General features: G+C 58.0%; 1 protein-coding gene across 5 annotated transcripts in view; it reads left to right on the top strand.

The window, feature by feature from the left end:
* LRP1 (LDL receptor related protein 1) overlaps positions 1–15,183 on the top strand; it is a 76,431-nt gene that overhangs the window by 39,801 nt on the left and 21,447 nt on the right. For all 5 annotated transcript variants that reach the window (XR_005054220.2, XM_036992504.2, XM_036992503.2 and 2 more), the window contains 21 exons: positions 318–518; positions 1,619–1,864; positions 2,029–2,226; positions 3,327–3,531; positions 3,706–3,870; positions 4,546–4,790; positions 5,031–5,162; positions 5,467–5,694; positions 5,916–6,090; positions 6,165–6,259; positions 6,493–6,642; positions 6,810–6,950; positions 7,296–7,430; positions 8,978–9,109; positions 9,287–9,421; positions 9,608–9,737; positions 9,875–10,001; positions 10,388–10,539; positions 10,622–10,746; positions 11,064–11,441; positions 12,799–12,988. Coding sequence is in view for 4 of the 5 variants with exons in the window: in XM_036992504.2 (XP_036848399.2) it covers positions 318–518; positions 1,619–1,864; positions 2,029–2,226; positions 3,327–3,531; positions 3,706–3,870; positions 4,546–4,790; positions 5,031–5,162; positions 5,467–5,694; positions 5,916–6,090; positions 6,165–6,259; positions 6,493–6,642; positions 6,810–6,950; positions 7,296–7,430; positions 8,978–9,109; positions 9,287–9,421; positions 9,608–9,737; positions 9,875–10,001; positions 10,388–10,539; positions 10,622–10,746; positions 11,064–11,441; positions 12,799–12,988 (3,685 nt within the window). In the remaining variant the exon portion in view is untranslated. The remainder of the gene's footprint in view (positions 1–317; positions 519–1,618; positions 1,865–2,028; positions 2,227–3,326; positions 3,532–3,705; positions 3,871–4,545; positions 4,791–5,030; positions 5,163–5,466; positions 5,695–5,915; positions 6,091–6,164; positions 6,260–6,492; positions 6,643–6,809; positions 6,951–7,295; positions 7,431–8,977; positions 9,110–9,286; positions 9,422–9,607; positions 9,738–9,874; positions 10,002–10,387; positions 10,540–10,621; positions 10,747–11,063; positions 11,442–12,798; positions 12,989–15,183) is intronic.

The following is a 15,183-nucleotide window of genomic DNA, read 5'->3' as shown; positions in this document are numbered from 1 at the left end:
GGGGGGTGGGGACACGGAGGCAAAAAGCTGCACAGAAAACTTGTACATGGTGCACAGGAGAACATATGAAGGGGCCAGGGCCTGCACCAAGGGCCCTGGGAATCAAAACCCTCACCAGAGTGGAGCTTCAGCACCTCCCACAGATTCTTGCCTTCTTTGTTGTCTATGCGAATTTGACAGAAGAAGTCTCAAGGTTTCCTAGTGGACCCCAAGTCATCGCAGTCATGCTCTATTAGGGAAGCCCACTGGGTCTGGGAAGGAGGGCACAGAGAGCCCTGCTCCCAGGCCTGGCGCCTCATACTACACTCACCCCTCAGCTCGGTGCATTAGCAAAGCGTGGGTGTGTGATGGCGACAGTGACTGCGAAGATAACTCGGATGAGGAGGACTGTGAGTCCCTGGCCTGCAGGCCACCGTCACACACATGTGCCAACAGCACCTCAGTCTGCCTGCCCCCCAACAAGCTGTGTGATGGCAACGACGACTGTGGAGATGGCTCTGATGAGGGAGAGCTGTGCGGTGAGGCCCCAGCCTAGGAGAGGAGAGGGGAGAGTGGCTACACAAGGAGTCTAGGCCAGGGCCAGGGTGGGTGGAACAGAGTAAGCTTGGTGGGGAGAGGCCTGAGGCCAGGAAAGGGCAGCTCTGGCTGCTGGGCAGGTAGTACCCAGAGCAGTTACCACAAAGCTGTGTTTACTTAGGACTCACCTTGGCAAGAAGCTGTGTTAAGTGTGTCACACTATTATAGCTTGTAATAATACATGAATCAGCCCTGAGAGGCATATGAGGAAACTGAGGCACAGAGAGGTTAAATAACTGGTTCAAGGTCATGCAGCTCCTCAGTGCATGCAGGCGGCACAGACCTCTTACGCACACCCAGACCACAGAGCAGTACAGAGGCTGCGTTCAAGATGGAGGCACCAGTCTCGAGCGTTAAAGTGATCAGGGTGGGCTTCCCATAGGAGGTGGGGATTGAACTGGGTTCCCACAGATGGGTAGATCTTGCAGAGTGAAAGAGAAGGCTGGGGGAGGGGGTGTGCATTCAAGATCAAAAGAATAGGGGCCAGGGAGGGCCACATGGTGTGCCTCAGGGATGAGGAGCAGAGCAGAGCCGCTCTCCTCTGAGCTGGGCAGAGCGTCGGGTTCCTGGAGGAGAGGAGAGGGAGAGGAGGCGGGCAGGGGCTGGCCCTGAAGACCGCTGACCGAGCACGGGGCAGGGCTGGCAGGTTTCCAGTGTGTCGGAGGACTAGGGGGTAGGACGTTCCCTCCTCACCCCACCCCGCATCACACCCGCATCAGGAGAGATCAAGGAAGGGGCACTGGACCCACTGTCCCCCCATAGAGAGGCCCACGCCTGGGTGGGGGATGGGGGCCCACAGGGGCAGGGGATGGAGAACAGAGAGAGATGCCACAGGATGTGGGAGTGCCCCTGGGGGGAATGGGAGGGCTGTCCCACGCGGTGGGTACAGGGGTTCCACCCTTGGATCTGAGCCCACCTGGGAAGCCCTGAGACAGAGGCTTGGCCAGGAATGGAGGACACCAGGGGCTTGGGCCCAGGGGGAGGTGGTCCTGCCTCCTCCTGGATCCTGATACTGATCCTGTCCCCTGCTCCCTACCCCTAGACCAGTGCTCTCTGAACAACGGTGGCTGCAGCCACAACTGCTCAGTGGCACCTGGTGAAGGCATTGTGTGTTCGTGCCCTCTGGGCATGGAGCTGGGACCCGACAACCACACCTGCCAGATCCAGAGCTACTGTGCCAAGCACCTCAAGTGCAGCCAGAAGTGTGACCAGAACAAGTTCAGCGTGAAGTGCTCCTGCTACGAGGGCTGGGTGCTGGAGCCAGACGGCGAGAGCTGCCGCAGCCTAGGTGAAACAAGGGTGAGGGTGGCCCGGAGGGAGGGAGTGCGGGACAGGCCCCCGAGCGGCCAACGCCAACAACTAAAGTCTCCATCACCGCCCACGGAGGCCCCTCCAGCCCTTGAACAGGGTGGCTCGCAAGCCCCTTGCTGACCCTGTCACACCCCTCCCCAGACCCCTTCAAGCCCTTCATCATCTTCTCGAACCGCCACGAGATCCGGCGCATCGACCTTCACAAAGGGGACTACAGCGTTCTGGTGCCCGGCCTGCGCAACACCATCGCGCTCGACTTCCACCTCAGCCAGAGCGCCCTCTACTGGACCGACGTGGTGGAGGACAAGATCTACCGCGGGAAGCTGCTGGACAACGGAGGTGACCGCCGCCCCGCCCGCCCGGCCTGGGATGCATGGGGCAGGGTGCGCCCTACAGGCACTTGGGCACTCAGGGACATGGGCCCAGACCCAGGCCTCCCAAAGCAAAGAAACTTAGCTTCCCCACCCCCCACACTCCTGTTAATTGGGTTAGATTTTGCTGTGGGTCTCAGTGCCTGACGCCCCGTAATTATCGTCAGCAGAGCTGCCAGCCTGATAATTAACAAAATGATCAGCCTTTCTTTGGAACGGCCTGGAGCTCAGCTCCCCAAATCCTAGAATTGCAGGCTTGATAGGAAAAAGCTATTTAAGAACCATGTCCCTGAACCCCATCTTCTTTCCTGAGCCAGTCTGACCCACCACAGACTGCTCTCATTAATAACACACATACTGAGCCCTGCCACACACGTTGGGCCCTGGGGAGACAGCAGTGATCAAAACAGGCCGGTCCGCCCTCAAGGAGCTTCCATTGCCAGGGGGATCAGATGTGAAGAAAGCAAACAAGGACAGAGAGAACAGAACAGAAGAGGATACTGTCACAGATATAAAGAAAGGGGGCAGGTGGTGGTAGGGAGAGTGGGGGATGATATTTTTAATTGGATGGTTAAGGAAGGCCCCTTGAGAAGGTGACATCTGAGCAGACTTGAAAGCACATTTTACTAGAGGAGTTTGTATTCTTTGTAGTTGAGGAGACTTGGGACCATCTCAGATATCCATCAACAAGGGGATGGCTAAGCAGACTGTGATAATGTTCACACTGTACAACAGTTTCTAAGATACTGAGGTCCATGAAAAAATCCCCAAGACAGTCTATGGAGTGACTTCTAGAAAGTTCTGTCCTTATACTGGGTCTAGGTCTGTCCCCCAAAGCTCTGACTCCCAAAGGGTTCTGGAAGCCAGGCTTCTCCCCTCCTAGTTGACCTCCTGGTAGGCCAGGGAGCCTGGGCACCCCAGACAAATCCGGAGCACATCAGAGGTATTAGCAGAGGTGTCAGGTTGTTCTGACATTAAGAGTAGGTCATCCAGGGCTCCTAGGATACCACACATTCACTGCACCCCATCCCTGGGGATTCCAGCCTCTCATGACTCTCTCTTCTCCAGCCCTGACCAGTTTCGAGGTGGTGATTCAGTATGGCCTGGCCACACCTGAGGGCCTGGCTGTAGACTGGATTGCAGGCAACATCTACTGGGTGGAGAGTAACCTGGACCAGATTGAGGTGGCCAAGCTGGATGGGACCCTCCGGACCACCCTGTTGGCTGGTGACATTGAGCACCCAAGAGCAATTGCCCTAGATCCCCGGGATGGGTGAGGACCCCCGCAGCCCCGTTCAGGCCCCCTGGTCCCCCATGAAGCCTGTTCAGCTGAGCCAGGGACACCTGTCTCCTCAGCGCTGTCCACCCTCTCCGCCCAAGGATCCTACCACAGCCCCCCGACTAGGCCCCCAACCTTGGCCTTCCTGACCCCCTCCCTGTTCCCCAGGATCCTGTTTTGGACAGACTGGGATGCCAGCCTGCCACGTATCGAGGCAGCCTCCATGAGTGGGGCTGGGCGCCGCACCATCCATCGGGAGACAGGCTCAGGGGGCTGGCCCAACGGGCTCACCGTGGACTACCTGGAGAAGCGCATCCTCTGGATCGATGCCAGGTCAGCGCCCTCCACCACCTCCCAGAGGCCTCCCCTGTCCTCCCCCGGGGAGAGGGTGGGGTTGGGGGTCCCAGGACCTGGCAGTGATGAGGGTAGTGCAAAGGCCTGGGGTGCTTGAGCCCGAACCAGGACGCCAGGGCCTGGGCCCAGGAAGATTAGGGGAGGAGAGACGCTGGGCTGTGGGCAGAGGTGCAGGTAGGAGGGGTGAGGGCAGGGCCATCATCCCACACAGGTGTGCCTGGCCCGGGGAGGGGAGGGCAGGGCAGGGGCCAAAATGCAGCCTCCTGTCCCCACTCTGAATTTCGTGCACTCCTCTGAGCCTCTGTCTGCCCAGGGGAGGGGAAAATTCTAACTGGTCTGCCCAAAGCAGGCGCCTTTTTCTAACCTTCACGAAAGCCCATGTGTGCTAATGGCCTCTAGGGGAAGGAGTAAGCTGAAAGGCTCAGGGCGTGGGGCGGGGGTGGGAAGGCTGGGGTCCTGCACGTGGTTCTCCCTCCATGGTGGTTCTGTCTGCCTTCCCTGGACATCAGGGTCTGCGGGGAAGGAGTTCTCCAGGCTGCTGGGGTTGGAGGAATGCAATGGGCCAGGGCATGGAAGGGTGGGTTCCCTAGGCAGGGTGCCCTGAGGGCTGAGGTCCCAGCCAGCACCCTCACTCTGCCCTGACTATGCTCTCAGGTCAGATGCCATTTACTCAGCCCGTTACGACGGCTCCGGCCACATGGAGGTGCTTCGGGGACACGAGTTCCTGTCGCACCCGTTTGCAGTGACGCTGTATGGGGGGGAGGTGTACTGGACAGACTGGCGGACAAACACCCTGGCCAAGGCCAACAAGTGGACCGGCCACAATGTCACCGTGGTACAAAGGACCAACACCCAGCCCTTCGACCTGCAGGTGTACCACCCCTCACGGCAGCCCATGGGTAAGGGGCAGAAAGGCACCAGCAGCCTTTTTAGAAGCCCTTAAGAGAGGAGGGGCAATGGGAACATGGGGGTTCTGTGAAGAGCGGTGGGCCAGCCTGCTGCTGGAGGAGGGTCTGGCAGCAGGTGGTCCTGGGACAGAGGGTGAGAGTGGGTGAGGAGGGGGTGGTCCAGGTGAGAAAGGCCCGGTGGGGGCAGCAAGTCACGGATGCTCTTGCTTGACCCCTCCCCTGACTCCCCAGCTCCCAACCCCTGTGAGGCCAATGGGGGCCGGGGCCCCTGCTCCCACCTTTGCCTTATCAACTACAACCGGACGGTCTCCTGTGCCTGCCCCCACCTCATGAAGCTCCACAAGGATAATACCACCTGCTATGGTAAGAAACATCTCCCTCGAGAGCCAGTGTAAACTGAGGCTGATGGGGAAGGTGCCAGGCACCCAGGCTTCCGGCTGTAAGTGAAGGTCGATAGTCCCTGTTGGGAGGGGTCTGGTGGGAGGGTCACCAGAGACAGCCACCCTAAGAATAGGCTGGAGCTCTGGCAGGGAGGTCACACCCAAGGGGGGCGCTTCCTGACAACCAGCAGCAAGACAGAAGGGGCCCAAAGAAGGACCCTAATTTGAGGAGGTAGGAAACATGGAGGCGGGGGACTGCCTTCAGTGATCTGCCCTGTGCCACACAGAGTTTAAGAAGTTCCTGCTGTACGCACGTCAGATGGAGATCCGGGGTGTGGACCTGGATGCCCCCTACTACAACTACATCATCTCCTTCACGGTGCCTGACATCGACAACGTCACTGTGCTGGACTACGATGCCCGTGAGCAGCGCATTTACTGGTCCGACGTGCGGACACAGGCCATCAAGCGGGCTTTCATCAATGGCACAGGAGTGGAGACAGTCGTCTCTGCAGGTTCCGTCCTGGCCCTGGACCCACCCAGCCCTTGTTCCCAACCCTGGTCCCAGCCCCCACCCCCAGTCCTCTTGGGGCCTATAGTCCTTCTCCAAATCCTTTTCCCTCTCAGTGCTCCAGTACTGGTTCCCTGATCCATTCCCCCAGGAACCAGGCTCCCCCTGAACCCCCCGACTTGTGACCTACAAACACCCTCCACCAACTCCCCACTGTGCCCCCAGACTTGCCAAATGCCCACGGGCTGGCTGTGGACTGGCTGTCCCGAAACCTGTTCTGGACAAGCTACGACGCCAACAAGAGGCAGATCAGTGTGGCCCGGCTGGACGGCTCCTTCAAGAATGCGGTGGTGCAGGGCCTGGAGCAGCCCCATGGCCTGGTTGTCCACCCCCTGCGTGGGTCAGTCCAGGACCCAGGGTTGGGGAGCAGGGGCTGTGGGGCGGGGGAGTAAGAGCCCTCTGACCCTCCTCCAGGAAGCTCTACTGGACAGATGGCGACAACATCAGCATGGCCAACATGGATGGTAGCGGCCGCACCCTGCTCTTCAGCGGCCAGAAGGGCCCTGTGGGTATGAGCTTGCCCGGCTACCCTCCCCTAATGCCCTGGCCAGAAGATGCTCTCAGGGTCCCTAGTTGCCCCTCCCCAGACTCCCCACTTAGTGCCTGTCCTCACCCTCGCCCCTAAACCTCATGCCACCGCAAATACTCTGCGCACGCCTGGAGGTGAGAGGCCCAGCTGGGCCAGGCTCCTGGCCCCCAACCCTGGTGTCACACTCTCTGCAGTGACACCCCCCTCTTCCAGGCCTGGCTATCGACTTCCCAGAAAGCAAACTCTACTGGATTAGCTCTGGAAACCACACCATCAACCGCTGCAACCTGGATGGGAGTGGCCTGGAGACCATCAGTGCCATGCAGAGCCAGCTGGGCAAGGCCACTGCCCTGGCCATCATGGGTGAGGGCTGCTGGGTGGGAGCAGGGATGGAAGCAGAGGAGGCTAGGCCAATTGGCTGGGGAGGGGCGCTTTCCTAGGGGCAGCCTGCCCGCCCTGCCAGAGCAGACCCTTCAGGAGGGCTCGCGGTGGGACCTTCCCCAGGGTCTCATCCCCTCCTGCTGCCCCAGGAGACAAGCTGTGGTGGGCAGATCAGGCATCGGAGAAGATGGGCACATGCAACAAGGCTGACGGCTCGGGGTCCGTGGTCCTGCGGAATAGCACCACCCTGGTGATGCACATGAAAGTCTACGACGAGAGCATCCAGCTGGGTGAGGCAGGGGGTGAGACTGGACAGAGGTCAGGGCTGTGTCTAGGAGTGGCTGCAGAAACCCCCAGGCAAGGGGTGAACGGGAGTAATAAGGGACAAGGCTCCACTCACCACCCAAGTGGGCCCCCCTAATTGTCACAAAGGCACATTATATGCTTACAGCTGCTCTGGTCACAAGGGCCAAGGGCCTGGGAGGACAGAGTCCTGAGAGTTGAGCTGGGTAATGATCCCCAGAAGGTCCAGGGTGAAGGCAGTGACCATCCTCTCCCTGAACAGTGTAAGCCTGACCCTGAGGTCCTCGGGCAGGCCATCTAACCCTTTCTCTTGGCCTCCCACCCACCACTAGACCATGAGGGCACCAACCCCTGCAGTGTCAACAACGGTGACTGCTCCCAGCTCTGCCTGCCCACATCAGAGTCCACCCGCTCCTGCATGTGCACAGCTGGCTACAGCCTCCGGAGTGGCCAGCAGGCCTGCGAGGGTCAGTGTCCCCACCTCTCTCCCAATTGGCTTAGGTCCCCAGCCCCACCTTCCTCTTCTCACCTTAGGGACTGGACTTAGTAAGCCCCCACTGTGCTGGGTGCTGTGGGGTAGGGGTGGGGGGCGTGCAGAAGTCCCTGTCCCCGTAGTTTGCAGCCTCAACCAGAAGGTGTGGCCAAAAACAGTAGGGGGAACTGAGCCATGAAGTAGTTCTGAGTAGCCAGTGCCTTAGTAGGATTTTGGAAAAACAGATGTCAGCGGGCAGCACCAGAGCCAGCTTCATGGAGAGGTGCGCTGTGAGCCAGAGTTCATAGGCCAAGTAGGATTTGAATGCATGGTTCAAAGGAGAAGAGATGCTCTGTAAGACAAGGGGCCAGAGCAATAGCAGGCATGTGCAGGGTCCCTGTGGTGTTGAGCTTCATAGTGTGCAGGGTGTGGGGGAACTCATGGGTGATTGGCTATGAGGTAAGGCGGGGCCCCTGCGGGTTCTCAGCCAGGAATGCCTGGAAATTGGTGTTTGGGGTAGATTAACCTGGCAGCTGAGAGCTGGCCAAGAGCTGGGTGAGGTGGGGAGGGAGAAACTGAGGCAGTTGGACCAGTTAGAAGGCTTTTAGAGTAATCCCAGTGTTAAGATACGGGGCCTAGGCTGGGGCTTAGCAGCTGTGTTGAAGAGAAAGGATGAAACTCAGAGACATTTCACAAGAACTTGCTGACTGATTTACGAGTTTGCCCCAGGACAGCATTTCCCAAAGTGCATTCGTAGGAACATCCCTCTTTCTCTTTGATGTGGGTAGATGTTACAGAGAGAAACACTGGGTTGAACAAAGTTTAAGTGCTTTTTGCTGCAGAACTTCTCAGAGCCTTGAATATGCTCATCTGCACTGAGAATTTTTCAAGAGAAGAGTCTGTCTAGTGTTTGGGGTTTCCCCGAACTCTCTCAACCACGAATCCTTTTTTTCATGGAATATGAGTAACCAAGGCCCATTGGGGGTTCATCCCACTGTAGTAAGGGATAAGGCAAGGGAAGAGTCTGGGATGCGCAGATAGTGGTGCCTTGTGAAAAATGGGGAGACAGTGAGAGTGGCTCAGGAGGTCTGAGGTGTTGGGGATGTTGAGTTTTAGGTGTTGGAGAGAGAATGTGGCACAGACCAGAGGAAACTAATGTGAAAATCCAGATTTGGGAGTCATCCAGTCCTACTGTCTTGTCTGAGCCTCCCCAGAGTCTCCCTCATGGCCTTTGCTGGGGGTCAAGGTTGTATTGAGTGAAGGGTACCGGAGTTCAGAGCCCAGGGCAGGAAATCTGGGTCTCCTCCGCCCTCTAGTGGGAGCCAGAGGCCTTGCAGGCGGTTCCTGTTGCGGCGCGCTCTGGTTCCTCCCTCCCAACCCGGAGACCTCACGCCCTGAAAGCCTCAGGCTAGGGTGTGTGTATCTGTGTGTTGAAGTGGGAGGAGTGGCAGCCGGGGGAAGACATCAAAAGGGAAGCTGAGGGGAACGGGTTTGAGTGACAGAAGTCAAGCACGCCCTGCCGGAAGTGTCCTTGTATTCCAGGTGTGGGCTCCTTTCTCCTGTACTCTGTGCACGAGGGAATCCGGGGAATCCCCCTGGATCCCAGTGACAAGTCGGATGCCTTGGTCCCAGTGTCGGGGACCTCCCTGGCGGTCGGCATTGACTTCCATGCTGGTGAGCCATTTGGTGGCGGGAGGGGTGGGGCCGTGTGTTCTGGGGGACCAGGAGCCACTGCCTGACCCACAGCCTCCCCTACCCGCTCCATCTCCCCTCCTGAGCCCCCTGCTCAGGGCTCACTGACCCCGATCCCTGTATGATTCGGAGCCCCCATGTTGGCTCCTCTACCGCCAGAAAATGACACCATTTACTGGGTGGACATGGGCCTAAGTACCATCAGCCGGGCTAAGAGAGACCAGACGTGGCGTGAAGATGTGGTGACCAATGGCATCGGCCGTGTGGAGGGCATTGCAGTGGACTGGATCGCAGGTGAGCCTTGGGAAGGCCGTAGGGCTCCACGGGAGGCAGAGGACTCGGGGGAAGTGGGGTCTCAGGAGGAGGGGTCTGAGGAGAAGGTGCAGGCGGGAACAGATGGAGCAGCAGGAGCCTGGGGGTTGGGGGACCAGGTACACGCATCCCCACCAATCCCGCTGAGCCCATCCACTCCCTTCTTAGGCAACATCTACTGGACAGACCAAGGCTTTGATGTCATCGAGGTCGCCCGGCTCAATGGCTCGTTCCGCTATGTGGTCATCTCCCAGGGTCTGGACAAGCCCCGAGCCATCACTGTCCACCCAGAGAAGGGGTGAGGAGCTGGGCAGGCTGGCCAGGCCCTAGCCTTGAGTCAGGTCTGGCCCAGTCACTCTGGCCACAGCCTGCGCTGACCAAGCCCTCTCTCTTGCATGGTCTGAGCACTGCCCTACTTCCACCTCCACCCCACAGGTACTTGTTCTGGACTGAGTGGGGCCAGTATCCACGTATTGAGCGGTCTCGGCTAGATGGCACTGAGCGTGTGGTGCTAGTTAATGTCAGCATCAGCTGGCCCAACGGCATCTCAGTGGACTATCAGGTGTGGACGCAGGCGTGGCCCTGAAGCCCATAGGTGAACCCCATGCCCTGGGGGAAGCTCCCCTTACCCCATGCCCTGCTCACCTTTGAGTCTCCCTGGTCACTGGGGAGATAATGGACCCAGGGGAGTCATGGGGTCTTCTGTCCCAGTCTCCCATGCAGAGTAGGGCTCCTGCAACCCAGTGATGGCTCAGGGGGGATCACAGAAGTGGGGACTGGAGGGTGCCTAGAGGTCTGCAGATCAGTAGGTCAGAGGGCAGGAGGAGATAGAGGAAGGAGGAGAAAGATGTGAAGGTAGAAGTAGGGGCAACTCAATGTTGCCCCAGGTGTGGAGGCTGGTGGGGAACACAGGACTCTGGAGATGAGGTGGGTGCCTCTGCCCTGTAGGATGGGAAGCTATACTGGTGTGATGCCCGGACAGACAAGATCGAGAGAGTTGACCTGGAGACAGGCGAGAACCGCGAGGTGGTTCTGTCCAGCAACAACATGGACATGTTCTCAGTTTCTGTGTTTGAGGATTTCATCTACTGGAGTGACAGGTGAGGGCTTCTGTCCTGGCCCACTGCTCTGCCATCTGTTCCCTCCCTCCTGGCCCCAGTCGATGATCTGCCCCTCCCCCAGGACTCATGCCAATGGCTCCATTAAGCGCGGAAGCAAAGACAATGCCACGGACTCTGTGCCACTGCGAACAGGCATCGGCGTCCAGCTCAAAGATATCAAGGTCTTCAACCGGGAGCGGCAGAAAGGTGAGGCTGAGGCTGGGCTGGTGGGACAGGTGCAGGGGCCACCTGACCTGGGAGCACTTCTCTCAGGGAACCCTGAGTGCTGGGGGCGGGGAAAGAAGCTAGACCCACAGGGGCACTTCCAGAGGCCCAAGATCTAAGGCAGAGGCACTCTAAGACCCAGCCAGTGCTAGTTACAGGGGCCTGGAGAGTTGTCTGGTCTGGGGAGACCAGGGTAGAGCAGGGCACCAACCAGCACTTCCACCTCGGCTCAGAGGACAGAGGCACCAAGGCAGGCTCTGCCCTCCGTCACCACCTCCTTCCCCCTTGTCCTCCCCCAGGCACCAACATGTGTGCAGTGGCCAATGGTGGGTGCCAGCAGCTGTGCCTGTACCGTGGCAGGGGGCAGCGGGCCTGTGCCTGTGCCCACGGGATGCTGGCTGAGGATGGGGCGTCATGTCGTGAGTACGCGGGCTACCTGCTCTACTCGGAGCGGACCATCCTCAAGAGCATCCACCTGTCCGACGAGCGCAATCTCAACGCGCCTGTGCAGCCCTTCGAGGACCCTGAGCACATGAAGAATGTCATCGCGCTGGCCTTCGACTACCGAGCAGGCACCTCCCCTGGCACCGCCAATCGCATATTCTTCAGCGATATCCACTTCGGGAACATCCAGCAGATCAATGATGATGGCTCGGGGAGGACCACCATTGTGGAGAGTGAGCCCATACCCCAGTCTTCCCAGAAAGGGGGTTCAGGGACCATGGGGAAGGTCAGCACAGACCCAGCGTAGAAGAGCCCTCACATGACAACCCCCAGCCCTGCCTGGGATCCCTGACAAAGACTCAGCCAGGAAATCACACTGCACCTGTGGTGACAGGCAAGCTCCTCCCCACCTGTAGTCAGAGTTGGCGCCTCCTACTTCCCCTCATTTACTCCCAGGTAGCACAGAAAAAGCCAAAGCTCTCCTGTGTATGTGCTCACAGCATGGGCTGCAGAGATGAGCGGGGTTCAACCCCGGACACAGGATTTCAGTCATTCGGACTAGTTTGCTATGCTCGGCAAGACTCAGATTTCTCGTCTGTGTGGAGACAGGGTCACCTGAGATGGCAGGTGTGGAAACTCAGCTCAGCACTTCACACGTGCGAGCTCCATGGAGCACTGGGTCCTGCAGGCAGCGACCTAGGACAGACTTGGAAACTGCTATTTGGTTCCACTACAGTTTTCTCAAGCCTGGATACCCCCAGTTCCTTGGACCCATTCATTTGTTCATTAATTCATTCATCCTTTACGTAAAGACCTGCCAGACTCTGAACTAGATGCTGGTATACAATGACCATAAAAGCATACATGGCCTGTCCCTTCAACCTCTTCTGGACATTTTTTGCTCCACATAGTCCAGTCCACATGTCTGTTTAAAAATATAGTGTCCACAGCTAAACTTGATACTCTGTAATTGTAGCTTCATCAGGAGAGATGGCAGAACTGTCCACTCCCCTTGGGCCATTGTTCAGGCTACAGCACCTCTATTAATGCAGCTTTCTGCCAATCATATCCTCATACAACTTGAAGCCACTAAAACCCTCAAGTCTTTTTCTCTTGAACTATTGTTCTACTGCGTCTTTCTCATTGTGCACTGAAGTTCTTTAACCTGAGTTTAACTGTCTATACGGCAGCCCAGCTCAGGGGTTTTTTAAGTAGGAAGCTCCCCAATACAGCCCAAGGAGGATGTGGTTTTCTGGAACCCAGGTTGCACCCACTTTGGCAAAACTCCAGCCTCAGGAAAGTTTGCCCACATGTAAAGGCACATCTACCTAGCAGTGGAGAGATATGGGTGCAGGGTCAGGAAGATGGCTCATGGATCATTTGGAGGGGAATAGGGTGGTACAGGACGGGTCGAGGTCACCAAAGGCTGTGCCCCAGCATGTCCCCAGCTCATACACTTCCCCTTCCATCCCTACATATGCCAGGAGAGTGGGTGCCCTAGGCCATATCCCTGAGCTCCTTCCCAGGATGCCCCTTCAACTGTGCTCTCTGGTCCCAGCCTGACCCACTGCTGTTCTCTTCTCCTTACAGACGTGGGCTCTGTGGAAGGCCTGGCTTATCACCGTGGCTGGGACACTCTCTACTGGACAAGCTACACGACATCCACCATCACCCGCCACACAGTGGACCAGACCCGCCCAGGGGCCTTTGAGCGTGAGACAGTCATCACCATGTCTGGAGATGACCACCCGCGGGCCTTTGTTCTGGATGAGTGCCAGAAGTGAGCTCCGGGCCAGGGCATGGGAAGGGGTGGGCCACCCAGCAGAAGGAACTGCCCCAGGCAGACCTGGACAGGGGACGCAATGGCAGGAGAGGCTGACTCTAACCCCAGCTTAGCCACATCCTCGTGTGACCTGGGCCAGCTGTGCGACCTCTCTGAGTTTCAGTTTCCTTGTCTGTAACATAAGGATAATAATATGTCAGGTGCCTGAACCAAGGGTAGTTTCAGGGGGCTGTGAAGCACAGTTTTGGCTTTGGGATTAATCACTTCATTCATCAGAAAGCCATGTTCAAGGCACATAGTAAGTCCTTTGTATTTCTGGGACTCCAAGCTTCAGGCAGTGATTGTTCATTGAACACCTGTTGTGTGAGCCTATTCAAGCCGCCTCACTGGGGAGAGAAATCATATTGGTGGGAAGCACTAAAGACTGGTACAGGGCTGTGCATGATGCCCAAGAGGCATCACGGGGGTGGCAAGATGGCACAGGGCCTGAAGTGGAAAGGCCAGAGATGGGCAGCCCAGATACACAGTGTTTTGAGCAAGAGCTGGAGGAGGGAGCACTCCAGGCAGGGAAGGACTACAAGGGGCCTCCCCGACTCCTGGTCAAAGGGTGCCCATGGGCCAGGGCAGGCTGAGGTGGCCCATGAGTTTGGGCACAAGTTGCAAAGGAGTCCAGAACACAAGACAGGGCGACATGGAGGAGACACCCTGGGGTGGTGCACACCTGTCTCCACCTGCTCTGCTTTCCCAAAGGGGCAGCCCCTCTACCACCTTAGCAATCCTGGCCCACATGTGAGCAGAACAGTTTTCTGAATTCAGCAGCACTTGGAAGGTTTTCTCAAAGCTTTACTAGGGAACTAAGGGACAATCCAAACCTCAAAGCAACTCCTTAGAAATGGTGAGTGCATTGAACCTAGGTTCTCCGCCCTGATGTAGCCCAAGGCCACCCCCAGCCCAGCCTGCCTGGCCCCACTAACCAGCACAAGGGCCATCCATCCTCTGCCTGCCTCACCCTGTCCCACACAGAGATGGCTCTTGACAAAGACTCTGTCTTCCCTGCCATGACCCTCAGTGACTTCATCTGTGTGGGGCTTGCCCAGGGCCTGTTAGAGCCTCTGTGGAGGGGCCATGCCTCTAGGCTCCCCTGCCTGCCTCCCTCCCACCCTTAGCTAGAGGCAGTGGAGCACTGTGGCTTCAGAAGGCCCCTCGTAGCTGCCCACCAAGTTCCTTTGCCCAGGGGATTCCCTCACTCAGCAAATGACTTCTGAGAGCCAGCAAGGTACTGAGGACCCACTGGGGAATGAGGCAGAGGTCGGCCCTGCCTCAGGCATATGTGATGCTGGTCATGAGGAGGCTGCAGGGCCTCGTAAGTGTGTGACAAGGAACCGGCCCCAGCTGGAAATCAGCAAAGTGTCATCGAGGCGATGTATGAGCCGGGGTCTGGAGGGTGACAGACGGACTAAAGCTAGTGGGGTGTAGAAAAATTGCTGAACTGTCAGGGAGAGGCCTTCCTGTGACTAGGAGTGAGCTCTCTGGAGGAACTAAAGGAACCCTTGACGGCCCAGAGGGAGGGTGCCCGGGATTCCTGCTGAGCCCAGCATGCCACTCGCCCCAGGCACTGGCTGTTGACTGCCTGCCCCTCAGGAAAGCCTCTCCTCCCGGCCTTCATCCTGGCCCCTTGCTGGGAGTGGTTTTACCAAACTGAGAACCCACAGTCACAGAGTGAGCCATTCTTCCCCATGTAACAGTTAGTCACAATAGGAGGAAAGCCATTTCTCACCGTGGAGTGAGCTGGGCTCCACCTGAGGGTGTGGGGCTCCGTGGTGGGGATGGTCAGGGTGAGGAAGATGACCCCAGCGGCTGCCCCAGGACACCCAGAGTGAGATGCCAGCATCCAAACTCCCATCCTGACTCCAAGAGCCATCCAAACCCCCACCCCTTACCCAGGATGAGGCCTGGCAATCGAGCCTTACCCCGCTGAAGCTGGGGAGAGCCGGCACCTCCCTGAGGGAGGGGAGAGTCCTTTTCCTACCCAAGCTTGGTAGCAGGAGGTAATAGCTCAGAGCGATGGAGTTGGGGAACGTGTTACCAAGAGAGGCCTAGAGAGGCTTGAGCAGACAAGGCCACCAGCTGGAGGACAACGCTGTGGTGGACCCAGAGAGAGATGGAGGGAGGAGGGCATAGAGGTGGGGCAG

This window comes from Manis javanica, chromosome 10 (genome assembly GCF_040802235.1).
Source record: "Manis javanica isolate MJ-LG chromosome 10, MJ_LKY, whole genome shotgun sequence".
Taxonomy (NCBI): domain Eukaryota; kingdom Metazoa; phylum Chordata; class Mammalia; order Pholidota; family Manidae; genus Manis; species Manis javanica.
This window is presented reverse-complemented; position numbering and strand designations above follow the sequence as displayed.